The 12,741-nt window shown below is 41.2% G+C and overlaps 1 protein-coding gene across 1 annotated transcript in view; it reads right to left on the reverse strand.

Annotated features, from left to right (window-relative positions):
- Positions 1 to 4,597: 4,597 nt before the first annotated feature.
- rnd2 (Rho family GTPase 2) overlaps positions 4,598 to 12,741 on the reverse strand; it is a 31,433-nt gene continuing 23,289 nt past the window's right edge. The window contains exons 3-5 of the mRNA XM_008417001.3: positions 11,665 to 11,774; positions 8,464 to 8,598; positions 4,598 to 5,748 (exon numbers count right to left, since the gene is read on the reverse strand). Of these exons, the coding sequence (XP_008415223.1) occupies positions 5,479 to 5,748; positions 8,464 to 8,598; positions 11,665 to 11,774 (515 nt within the window). The 3' untranslated portion in view covers positions 4,598 to 5,478. The remainder of the gene's footprint in view (positions 5,749 to 8,463; positions 8,599 to 11,664; positions 11,775 to 12,741) is intronic.

Genomic DNA, 12,741 nt, shown 5'->3' on the forward strand with positions numbered 1-12,741 from the left:
TAATGTTAGCAAAGTAGTATTTTACTTTTCGTCACAAACAGTTCTCTATAGTGAGAAGTGCTCCTACGAGTTCAGCAGATGTTGAAATATTTCACAAGAAAGGTGTTTTGTTTCCCCTCTTGTCTGGCGATACTCATCTTTCACACCTCATGGATGTTTGGGGAGAATTTTTTTTTTTTCAGATAAACAGAGCGTTGGAACAATCCCCCTCTCTCTTGCTCACATTTTCATACCAAAGTGGAAATCAATTACAATTTATCAAGTGAAAAGATTTTTGTTCATTTCAAGAAGGAGTTTGTTTGATTTGCCCGGCAACAGCCTTGAAAGTTTTTGTTCTGAGTCACGGCAGAAAGTCTGCCCTCTGTTTGCAAAATCTAAACAGGGGGAAACTGAGCTCAGTATTTTTTGAGTTCAGATCTACTTTCGCGCAGTTCGGACTTACACACACACACACACGCACACACACACGCACGCACGCACACACACACACACACACACATGTAAACATTCAGATGTTTTAAACCAAATAATCCAAAATAAAACTAGCTCGTGTTAATCAGACTCTTCCTGTTTCGCAGTTCATAGTAAACAATTTGAAATTGTGCTGTAATTCTGTGTAAAGACATGCTGAGAAGTTGAGCTAATATAGACATGTGGGGAAATATAGATAAACACGGGCTTGTATATTTTAATGAACATGACTTTAGGGCAGAAAGCATTAAAGATTAGGTTAATTAATCCCCCTGGTCCGGGTTTTCATTGCCTAAACACCTCGGAGACGAGTCCAGGCCCATCTCTACCTTTTGGGATTTATCTGCAGACAAATATGGAAATATAAAGTTGGAACATTTTAAAAGGTGTCAGAGGAGATGCAGTTAGACTAATATACTCTACAAAGTTCTTACTTATGCAGTAGTGATGGTTTAGTCCAGCACCATAAATGAGGAATGCCAAAACCCTTTGCTGACTTCCTGGTAAAAATGCATTTGAGTTCACATACTGCTGCTCATTACAAATCCTCTCATGACTGTATGCAATTTGTGGCCATGCTCTGCAGCCTTTTTGTCAGCAGGCAGGTAGCTCTCTCCTCCTCTTCATTGCTCTCCTTTTTTTTTTTCTTCTTTTTTTTTTTAACACCGTGAGGACGTGACCCTGTCTGCAAATTGTCATAATTAGCCAGGAACATCTAGAATGATGGGTTTAATGTGCGAAAGACGTCAACTCTGCTCGCTCAGGCACAAGCTGACTGAACTCTTTCTGCTTGGGACATCAGAGGAGAGCAGGGAAACCAAAGAATGCAGAACCAGAGGAGAGAATCCACAAAGGTACTTCTGATTCCCGTGCGGTCTCGGCGTTAAAAGGGCAAGCGGCTGATTAGATTGCTGAAACGGAGGCGAGACATCCTGCAGTAATAATCCTGGGTGTGAGTGGGAGTAGATTGTCAAGATAATGTCTGATGCCCATCTGATTCGTCTAACAAAGCAGCTGCTGATTTGTATTTATCCTGACAGGACGCATCTAAATCAGCGTCTGGATGACTGCTGTCATAGACAAAGCAGCGGAGTTGATGTTTCCTCTGTGAAGAACACAGGCGGTGTTGGACTAATCTTCTCAAGTGTCAGTTTAAACTGCGGGGACACAGCAGGACTCGCACCTTTATAGCCCTGGCCAGCCCCTTCTTACAGCTCACTGATCTCTTTATCCATGTAGAATTGATGAACCTCCACTTTTCTATCGTGATAAAATCTTGTACCTCAGAGGCCTAAAATGTGTAACCATAGCAGCAGGAGTAGCAGCAAGTTTTCTAGGTCTTCAAAATACTGGGAAAAAGTTTCTAACAGTATTTTATTATTTGAAAAGGACAGAAAAGCCTCCACTTGCGGTTCTTGGTGGGTCACAAGCGTAAAATAAAGGAACATGTAAAAAGAAACAAAATTACTACACAAAGTCTGAGAATAATGCCAGATGTACAGTAAGTAGTGAAGAACCCACACTTTAAAGATTTAGAAAATATTTTTTGAGATGAAATGCTTTTCCGTTCTGTGGGCAGACAGTTCAAAAATGCTGTGGATATTTATAACCCTGCTGGGGAAAAAATAAATAAATAAACATTCTCAAATTTGATATTTCAAAATGTTGCAGCATTATGTTAAAACATACCATCCCTGCTGCCTTGGCTTGTCTTTTCAGAGGAAACTCAGAGCCGAGGATTACAGATGTCAAAGTGTCTTTATAGGGAAACCAGGAGTTTCAATTATTTCATTCAGTTCTTAAATATAAAATGTTAGTTTTTTTTCTAGAGCTTGACAGATCCAACGAATGAGGAATTTGTTTTGCTATAATAAGCAAACATCTACGTGGGAACATATGTTGTACTTGTTTATTTTAATTGGCACTAACGGTGAGATTATGGATGTGTATCATGTATTCATGCTGATAAAGAACCAGCTGGACGCTTTTATCTTAGCTGAGAGGACGACTCAGAAACATCATTTTAAATTGTGATTTTTATTTATTTTTTGCTCACCAGGCGGTTTTCTGGTTCCCTTCAGACCAAAGCGAGCAGAATCTTTCATTTGCGACAAACATCAGTGATATTATCAGCGATAATATCTCTGCATGACGTTATGGGGATGCTGATTATGTCATCAAATTCACTGGAAGTTTACTTTGAGAATATTAGCATTTTTATTTGTCGCATAAGTATTTTTTTTTTTAAAGTGGTAAAACCTCTCTGTGTTTTTACAACTGAAAATGTTTTTTTTTTCTCCAATAAACAGTAGCAATGCTACTGACCTGACTGAGCAGGTAATCAAGGAGGCCTAATCAGATGAAAATGTTGAAGCAGGTGTCTATGGGAAGTGAGCATCTGCTGCGACCTGCTGTTTCCTCTTTCTCGCGTTAGTGGAAATGTGTTTCTCTCAAAAAGCCAAAGCAGACGTTCACCTAGCAGGAAGAAGGGAGGGGAGCGGCGCTCCACTGTAACCCGTGGATGCTGCTGCTTGATGGTTCTGCAATGCCAGTTTAATTATGTAAGCGCACATAATGATCATGTTGTGGCCACATCACTCCAGCTAAATGGCCTGGAGATTATATCGGCTCAGATGTTGAAACACGGAGTGGGAATGATGTAAACGGCAGAGGAGAGAGAGATGATAGAGGGGAAGGAGGTTTATCGAAACTGACATCTTCCCCCAGTGTTTTTGCACCCGTATTCCATATATACAACAAGATTTATTATTTTTTTCTTATTTGACACCTTACAGATTGACTAATTCAACATTTTAGAGAGAGAGAGAGACTAATTTTCAGCTTTGGATTCAGCCTAAAGGTAAAACTGTTGTCAGGTAAAGATAATAAATCTCTGACAAAGGATGGATTCTGTCGGTTTAATCAGAGCTGCTATCTAGTTGTGCTGCAGCAACAGAGCTGTTCTGTTTTAACTCTTGCCATGCTGAAACAAGAAAAAACAAGAAAAGAGAGATTTTCAAATCTTAATAGAGGGAATTTTGGTTTAGATGTAGTATTTGCAAATTATTTGCTTTTTTTTGTCAAACTTGGCGGCTTCAGGTCACCAAATATATTTTCCTATTAGATAATGATGAGCTAATCAAATATAGGATGCGGAATTGAAATGAAGATTTCATTCATTGAGAGGGAAGAAAACTGTGTAAACCAAATGGCTCTATGTCATTTAACTGACTGATCTCTGTTAAATCATCATTTCATTGTGGGCTGCACAGTGGTGCAGTTGGTAGAGCTGTTGCCTTGCAGCACGAAGGTTCTGGGTTCAAGCCCCAGTCTTTCTGCATGGAGTTTGCATGTTCTCCCTGTGCATGCGTGGGTTTTCTCCGGGTACTCCGGTTTCCTCCCACAGTCCAAAAACATAACTGTTAGGTTAATTGGCCTTTCCAAATTGCCCCTAGGTGTGTGTGTGCATGGTTGTTTGTCCTGTGTTGCCCTATACGACAGACTGGCAACCTGTCCAGGGTGACCCTACCCCTCGCCCAGAACGTTAGCTGGAGATGGGCACCAGCAACCCTCCCAACCCCACTAAGGGACAAGGGTGAAAGAAAATGGATGGATGGATGGATCATTTCATTGTGGTTAGCCAGATTTTTTGGGCAATTTCATTTACCCACAACTCAACAGACTGCTTAAGTTGAACCTGTCTAACAAACTGAAATAGGCTAGGTTACTACTGGTGGCTAAAAGGTACACAAATATGATGTTAATATGATGAAAATGCATCTTGTGGATCCCCAAAGCGTTTAGAAAATATTCTTTGGATCAAAAAGACAAAAGTATTTCATTGAAAAAAAACATCGACAGACAGGAGGCAACAAAGTTCTGGATAGATTTCTGTAATTAATGAAATCATAATTTCAGACTCGTTTTTTTTTTTCAGTTTGCTCAGATATTCAAGATGCACTTTATTTTACCTTTAAATTAAACCTTTAAACTTGTCAGGAAAAAAAAGGAAAAAACAGAATAAATCAATCTGCAGCATGTTCAACGCCATTGAAATAATGAAAACAATAAAATACAGTTTAACCAGAAATTACACTTTCCCAGAGTCCAAGCACAACAAAATAGCCCCGGTTTTTAAGCATTTTATTTTCCCACAAATCTTTAAAATTGTGTTAACAGCATTAATCCCAGTGAATCAAACTGGCACAAATGGAGCAGATGAGGAAAAATAGTGTTAAATTGGAGGGAAAAAAGAAAAGGAAATACAATATTTTGTTCCTAAGATGCACTTTTGGTGATAGTGCTCACACACACACACACACACACGCACACACGCACACACACACACACCATTAACAACATTTCAGTCTCCTTCCACCACCTGCTCTTAATAGACTGTCATCATTCAGATAAACACCAGAGTCCACTTTCAGCATAAATGATGGATTTGCTTGTTTTCCTCCCAAATTTAGCAACTTCAGCCAGCCGAGCAACGCCTCCCGTGGAAAAACAACAAGTTTCATTCGCTGATATCCTGAATCAACACGGCTCCCCTCACATGGCCACTTCCCGCTCGCCGCCGCCGCCGCGCCATCCTTCTCAGGAAATTAATTTCACTTTAATTCCCTCAGACGAGACCGCACTTCCACTATCGGGGCTTCTGCATTTCCAGAGGGTTAGTCCAATTTGCCATGGTTTCAAAACAACACAAAGAAGTAAACAGCTTCTAAAGTATGCGCACGCACACACACACACACACACACACACACACACACACACACACACACACACATACAGCAAAAAAAGGGAAATAAAATCCAAAGCATTTGTTTTCACAGAGCAGTGTTTTTTCTCTTCTCCCTCATCTAGAGTGCAAAAAAATTGAAAATGCACAAAACAAAAAGAAAAAACAAAACCCTCTCAAATAATAAATAGACTTTCTCTTTCATATATTTCTGTTTTGTGTATTTACATATATACTGCATATCACTGAGGCCGGGGCTCTCTCTACATTAGCGTACAGCTCTTGGCCCGGTCCTTTTGGATGGCCGGGGCGGGGTCCGTTTGCTCAGTCCGACCCGTCAGAGGCGGCAGGGGCAGATGCGAAACCCTCTTCAGGCCTCTGCGGGAACTGCTGCGTTTCAACTGAGGCTTATGCGGCTGCCGCACCGACGCTAAGGTGGTGATGTGGAACACGTCGCGGACGCTGTTCTCCGAAACCTTGGAGGTGCACTCCACGTAGGCCACTGCCCCCATCTGTCGGGCTATCGCGCTTCCCTGGAACAAACAGAGAGGGGAGATGAAGTTAAGAAAGCGGCACGGTTTAGCTTACCAACCACAGAAACGACGTAAAAAAACATTTTTGATGGAAGTGTCCTAGGCCTTGACACTCATAGAGAAACATCTCAATTCTTTGGTAGGATAAAATACAGAGCAGCTTCGCACCAAGCATGTGAAATACTGCTCCTAATCTTGACAGGAAACGGGCAGAACTGACTTCCCATTGACGTCACATGCATAAACACAATAGGAATATGTCGTTTGAGTAGATTTCTGAAGGTGCAACCAACATCCATCCATCCATTTTCCTGACACCCTTGTCCCTCAGTGGGGTCGGGAGGGTTGCTGGTGCCTATCTCCAGCTAACGTTCTGGGCGAGAGGCAGGGTACACTCTGGACAGGTCGCCAGTCTGTTGCAACCAACAGATAAGTTACATTTTTGTTACTTGATTCTCATGGAAACCAACACTGCAAATTATGACATCTTCATGTTTGTTGTAATCTTTAAAAGTTGTTTTGATCAGAGGTTTTCTACTTGCACTCAGTCCAGTACTTGGTTGTTTCAGATTAGTGTTTTATGCTTTATAAGTCACTAAATCTGATCCATAAAAAAATTATATAAATGCTCATGGATAAATGAGTGTAGCGTCTACACATAACAGATAACTTGGCAAAGAACCGAATTTAAATCACATTCAGGCACTTGGTTGCCAACAATCTGACTCAAAGGCATTTCTTAGTCTTGGTTCTTTATTTAGATCTAAAAATACTAAAGAATAAACATTTTGACATAGAAAAAGTAGGATTTTAGGACCAAATAGTAATTTACAATACAGTAGCTAATCAACTGAAGGAGGCTGAATCTCTTGGATCCCGTGTAACTTAAAGATCGACATATTTCCTTGAACTGGGTTCCTTCAAATTTTTCACTCCAACATTTCAAAGCACAAATTCCTAAAACTCTAATCTATTAGCCCAAAATTAATCTATAAAATCCCAAAGCTTGTTATAACTATAGAAGATATTTCCAACAATATCAGACTTTAAACATGAAACTTGTCACGTTTAAAGTCTGATATTCATCTGAATTTCCATCTGATTCTTCCTTGCTGGTCGATGCTCAGACTGAAGTAAGCAGATGTAAACCCGGGCAACACCGAGTCAAGTTTACCTCAAGATTATAGAAAATAGTCCATAGCAAAGAAATTACACTCAGTTTTAAATGTGTGGACAGTTCAGACTGCTAAATGTAACTTTTGCACGAAGCGTTCAAGTTGCAGAATGCAACAATTAGTGAATAAACAAAGGCCTTTTGTCACAAGATGAACACAGATGCTGATTTCTCAGGAAGAGGAAGCGCCTGATGTTGTCAGTGAAGCCGTTCAGAGAGACTAAACTCAAACACAACTCATCTAGCTCTGAAGATTACCCCTGAGTAATGTAACAATAAACAGAGATAATTAAGACCGCAAATTGTTCGCTTAAGATCGAGTGAAGCAAATTTAATTTCAAAATCCCTCGGCCCCACTCAGCGGTGCACTTCAGACTCGGCTGATCTCTCGTGTTTCGCGAGCGGCTTTTAATTCGCATGCAGAGGTTGTGGGACACAGGATGCGGCTTAAAAACCGCATGATCTCCAAACGGCGCTTACATCCTCAGCTGACGCGGTTTGATTTCTATCGCGGCGCGCGCTCCCAGGTTGGTGTAATGAGCAGCGAAGCCTTCATCGGGTGGAAAAACGGTTTTAGACTCAGCTGCGGCAGGTTGGAGGGGGTCCAGCTGATCGAATCTCCAGCAGATTAGAGTGGAAATACCTGGAGTTCACCCAGTGGTCACTGTCGCTGGCGACTCTTCAGCTCTACTCTAAATCAATTTGAGATCAACAGCAGGATAACAACACAAGCTATTGGATTAGAGCGCCAAAATGTTTGTGTGCTCAGTTCTGGTCTCTGCTGGTAGACTCAGTTTTTTTGTGTGTTTTATTTGGGGGGGGGGAGGGGGATCTTCAAACACAGCTGCCCCGAAACAAAATTGAAACCAAAACAAGTGTTTCATGTGGTCTGCATACGATCTGCTCCTCTGTTTATCTGGATTTTGTTTGTTTAATCTTTTTATGTGGCTGAGCTTTGGAGAAAAACCTTGACTTGTACACCGAAGGACAGTAACGAAAGCACAATGAGAGCTGATTAAAAAATTCCCAGATTTACAGTTTATCATCAGCCTCCTGCCCTCTTCTCTTCCCCCGCGTCCTTGGCTTAGAGGCCAAGGCTGAATGCGATAAAAGGACTCGCCCGTTTATCAACGTCCGTTTTCTATTCATTCTGCATTTTTAAAAAGAAAAACCTCTACATCTGCATGGTTATCGTGGACGTAAACTCCACTGGCCGCTTGTTCTTCTGTGGCCTTTTTTTAAAAAAAAAAGAAAAGCAGCCTTGAATTACATATCAGCACATTCTTGGTCAGTGGGCCAACCACAGAAAGCATCCTCAGGGGATTTTACACTGCACTTTTTGTGCTTCTGTAGTATTTGATTGTTAAGAATGCAAAACCAAATGAATATCCCTGGTGGCTTCCCTTCTGCTTTAGTTGATGTTTCAAGAAGTGTTTCTTCCAAGGTTTCTCTCTGGAAGCCATCTTGGAGGAAACGCTATCTGTGTATTTATCCCAACGCCCCCTTTTCATCTCAGATATCCATCTCCAGCTCATCCTTACCTGCTCATGAGTGACAGGGATTAGTCGCTGCTTGGAGAGTTCCCTCAGGGTGTTGACGTCTGTCCTCATGTCAAGCTTACAGCCCACCAGCACCACTTTGGCGTTGGGACAAAACTCTTGCGTCTCTCCTTGCCACTGCAGAGACAAAAGGGGAAAAATAAAATCTATATTCACACATCACACACAAACACACAAAAGCTGAGGTACATTTGAAACTTCTGGCTCCCAGATGGAGTTTAATGCTGCATTTATGCAGTTTTTTTTTTTTGGTCATGCAGAGGAGCTGGAGAGTAATGAAAATTGTTTAGTTGTGTAAAACTTTGCATATAACCTTGAAAGTTGTGTTTCTACGAACAACCAAGAGGTTAATTTTAACTACTTTTTCATTTTTACGTTGCATACTTTTTGACATTTCCTTGAAAAAGTTTGCACATTTTCAAGTTCTTGCCAATTTCAATTTGATATAGAAAAAGTCTTTTCAACAAAGACTTCCTTCTAATTTGTTCCAACAATCCACAAACATGCACAGATGAACATGAAGATATATCTGGAAGGCCTTAAATTGTCTTGGAATGAATTATTTATTAGCAGTAGTAGTTTATTATTTAGGGAACGCAAAATGAGAAATTCAAAAACCCAAGAAGTCTTGATTAAACTGAGAAAACATTTAGGAAATTTTGGATGCGGGGTTCTGTGGGTTGTTATCAGCTGTCAGTATCTTACCATTGTTAAGGGGCATCTGCCAATTTTACAGTTTTTAAGATCTCTTAATGTTTGAATGAACCAGAAAGTTGTTGTTTTTTTAATGCTGCTACTCTAAAATATCAGAACTCTGTTTGGAAGCAGCTCCACTCTGACTGGCAAACAGCTCAAACCCAGAGTGAAACGAAGTTTCTGAGAAAGAGAGTAGGCTGAATGCTGTTTACAACAGATGCGATTGTGAATTCTGGAAATAACCCACAGAACTCCACTTTAACAAATCTGGGCCATTAATGCAAAGAACTGATTATTCAGAAGTAGTGATATACAACTGCAGATTTTTGGAAATATCTGAGTTATAGAGTTGATCACGTTATGATTAGGGGAAGTATTTATTTTTACAAAGCTTTGAAAATCATCACCCTAAAAAGAAATAAATAAATGTCATGTCCTGGCTCAGGGTTACTGTCAGTTCCTCCGTTTCTCAGGCTTTTATTGAAGGAAAACTGCCGTATAGTTGATGAAAGGTAGGATTTGTTGGCTGTTTGTTCTCAGAGGCAGAGCCCCCAGAACAAAGTGTTTAAATATCAGCCAGAATTGCAACCGCAAAAAGAAAACATCGAGCAATTGTTTTTGTTTTTTTTCAGAGTTTGAATATTTTATTTCCTTTTGATGGTTGTCCAAGTAGCTCGGTCCGATGCTGCTGGCTGAATTTAAAATGCTGGAGCTGAACACTATGAAGAAATATGCAATATATAATAAAGTCATGGATATTACTTTACTATTAAAGTGTTATTAGTAAATTATTACTCAAAAATAAATTAGCCTCTCATTGTTTATTTTATTGCAACTCTAAATGGAGGCTGTTCCCCGTGAGCTGATTCTCTTGGAGAGGTCTCCGGTCCGCTTGGCATTCACATGTTGTTTGCCAAGCGCTTCCACTTTGCAGAAAATGGAAACACTGAAAATTTACTCAGAAACAACAACTTCTCTGATTATGATGAGAAAAATGTTTTTGCTCTTTTCCTTTCATCAGCCGCCATATTTACCAAGAGGCTGCACTGATGTTTGTCATATCCGCAAGTAAAAACGATTTGTTGAAATCACTTTCCTTCTGCCTCTGTCTGAAGCAATGCTCAGTGTTTCACTGCGCGAGCTCAACCGGGTGTTATCTTGTGCAGCTCAGATTTCCACTCTACCTAGAAAACATTACACATTCCTCATGCATTCTCCGTCAACAGATCTATTTCAGGTTCTCCTCAGAAAAAGGTCTAGGTGTCTCCCTTCTAAACTCACTTCAAGATTAAATGTCACTCTGAGACACGGCTCAACCAACACCGTCGCTCTTCCCGGCGACCCAAATGCAAGGAGGCTCAGAGTTATACCGCCTGCCGCGTGCAAAATGTCACGGTGTCCGCTCATCCTTCACGCTTAGCGCCACCTTTAACCTCCCAAACGGGCCCCTATTCTGTTGATATGGCCCAGTCAAAAGCTTTGATTGTTTAACGCTCTCTCCTCCCCCAGCTGTCATCCAGCGACCTCTAAGGCCTCCTCGCTTCTGCAGGTCAAGAGTCTAATTTGGGATGCGGATTGTGCAACAGGTTTTCCATGCGCCCCCTGAGTTTCAGGGATTACCGGGGTGACAACGAGGGGCCAGGGGTCACGGCAGCCCCTCCTGCGAAGTAATTCCTGGGAAAAAAAAAAGTTAAAACGAGAAGCAGGCAATGCTCCCCGTTGTTGAAAGAGGCCACCGAGATACGCTGTCAAGGGTTAGACCTGCAAAAACTTCAAGGGAATTTTACCAGCTCCCCACAGACCTCTAAACACGTCAACAGGGGAGCTGTGGGAAAGTCTTTAGTCTGCAAAGTGTGTAATTTAAAGGCGAACACATTCACATGGACTCAAGATGCAAAGCCAGTAAAAAGAAAAAGCGCCTGTTCACATGATAGACGTGCAAGCACAGAAAACTCATCAAGTTGGTAATTTAAACACCTCAGATATTTCTCCATTTGTGGCCCACAGGCTGTAAAAAGTTCACAAACCACAAGGGGGAACTCCACCCCTCTATCACTCGCACTGCAATGAATTCTAACATTTAGCCCTCACATCCGGACAGCTGTTTAGCTAAACTTAAATTTGAAATTCTAAAAGCTCAGTTTGTAGTAGCGGTCGCTGAAGCAACCCGTCGGATATGGCTGACTGATTTGCATTTTAGATATATTTCTCGAAGCCACCCGGCTGCAAAGCCTCCCTTCTCATTCTTCACGCTGACCTTTTATTTCTTAAGGCGATGCAGGTCAAGTATCCGTGGACATTTTGATGAAAAAAGAACGGGAGGCTGTAGCCTCTCATTTGATCAACCGTTGGAGCATGAAAAGCTGCTGGCACAGAGATCCGTCATTATGAGATGCTGATCGGGTGGATTTTCTGGTTGCTTTTCCTCCATAAGCACATATTAAGTGCTGATGTAAAGCGCTTGAGAATAGAAATAAAAACACTGACCTTTTTAATGACACTGTCCAATGTTTCTGGTCGGCTGATGTCGAAGCAGATGAGAACAGCGTCAGAATCGGGGTACGCTAGTGGTCTTACGTTGTCGTAATAAGAGGAACCTGTGGACACACATGGACACATAGTATAAGGTCATGGCGAATTTGGGAAAAAAAATCTTGTAAGGATTTATTTTGAACCAGATTTAACCCCACAAGGTTGTTTTATATCAGTGACGTGGCTCGTCCTATCAATGAGAAATTTCCTGAGAGGTGACTGAAAGGTCATTAGTACGTGCAAAACACATTAAAGCATTCACAGTACCATGCACTCGAACACACTCTGCGGATGCAAATGAGTCCTGATCTTCACAGTTATGCGTGCATATCTTTGTGTAGTTTCCTCTTGGGTTTTTCCAAACAGCTGTGACCTCTTCTTATCACATGAGAGGGGCAGCTCAAAAAATTACACACACAAAACTGAATTTTAGAAGGCTGATTGGAGACTTAACCCATACTCATCTCAAAATGGCTTTTGAGAGGTTGAAGTAAACGCTCATCAGTCACTGGTTTTCGCTAAAAACCGTTGTTTGTTCTTTCAAATCGCACATTTTCTAATAAATTTGTGTAATCCACTTCTGCATTTTCCCAACGCTTGAGTTTTATTATTGTGCCTTGATCAAGTTTAAAGAGACATGTACAGCCACAGACTTCTCGGTTATGCGACCCAGCTCTCATTAGGAGACTTGTAAAAATATCTGGGCAATCGTAGGAATGTGACTGCGGCTGTGGAGGGAACCCTCCACACTCTTCCCCCCACTAGGACTTGACAAGGGCTTGATGTCCACGACTGCACTTCAGGGCACAAAGAAGCAGTTGTTTGCTAAAAATGTTCCCATTTTACACCCCTTGGAATGCAGGGAAATTAGTAAATCAAATCAATTATTTGCACACGTCAGTAAAGTGAAAAGCTCGACTACTAGATTTATTCCCCTAATGTTATTTAGGCTGAAAGATTAGCGCAAGGCAGGAAATCACTTGTGCCTTTGTCTCGTGAGGTAAATCGAGTCTGCACAAAAGAAATAAAGTG

This window comes from Poecilia reticulata, chromosome 8, assembly GCF_904066995.2.
Source record: "Poecilia reticulata chromosome 8, P_reticulata-male-v2, whole genome shotgun sequence".
Lineage (NCBI taxonomy): Eukaryota > Metazoa > Chordata > Actinopteri > Cyprinodontiformes > Poeciliidae > Poecilia > Poecilia reticulata.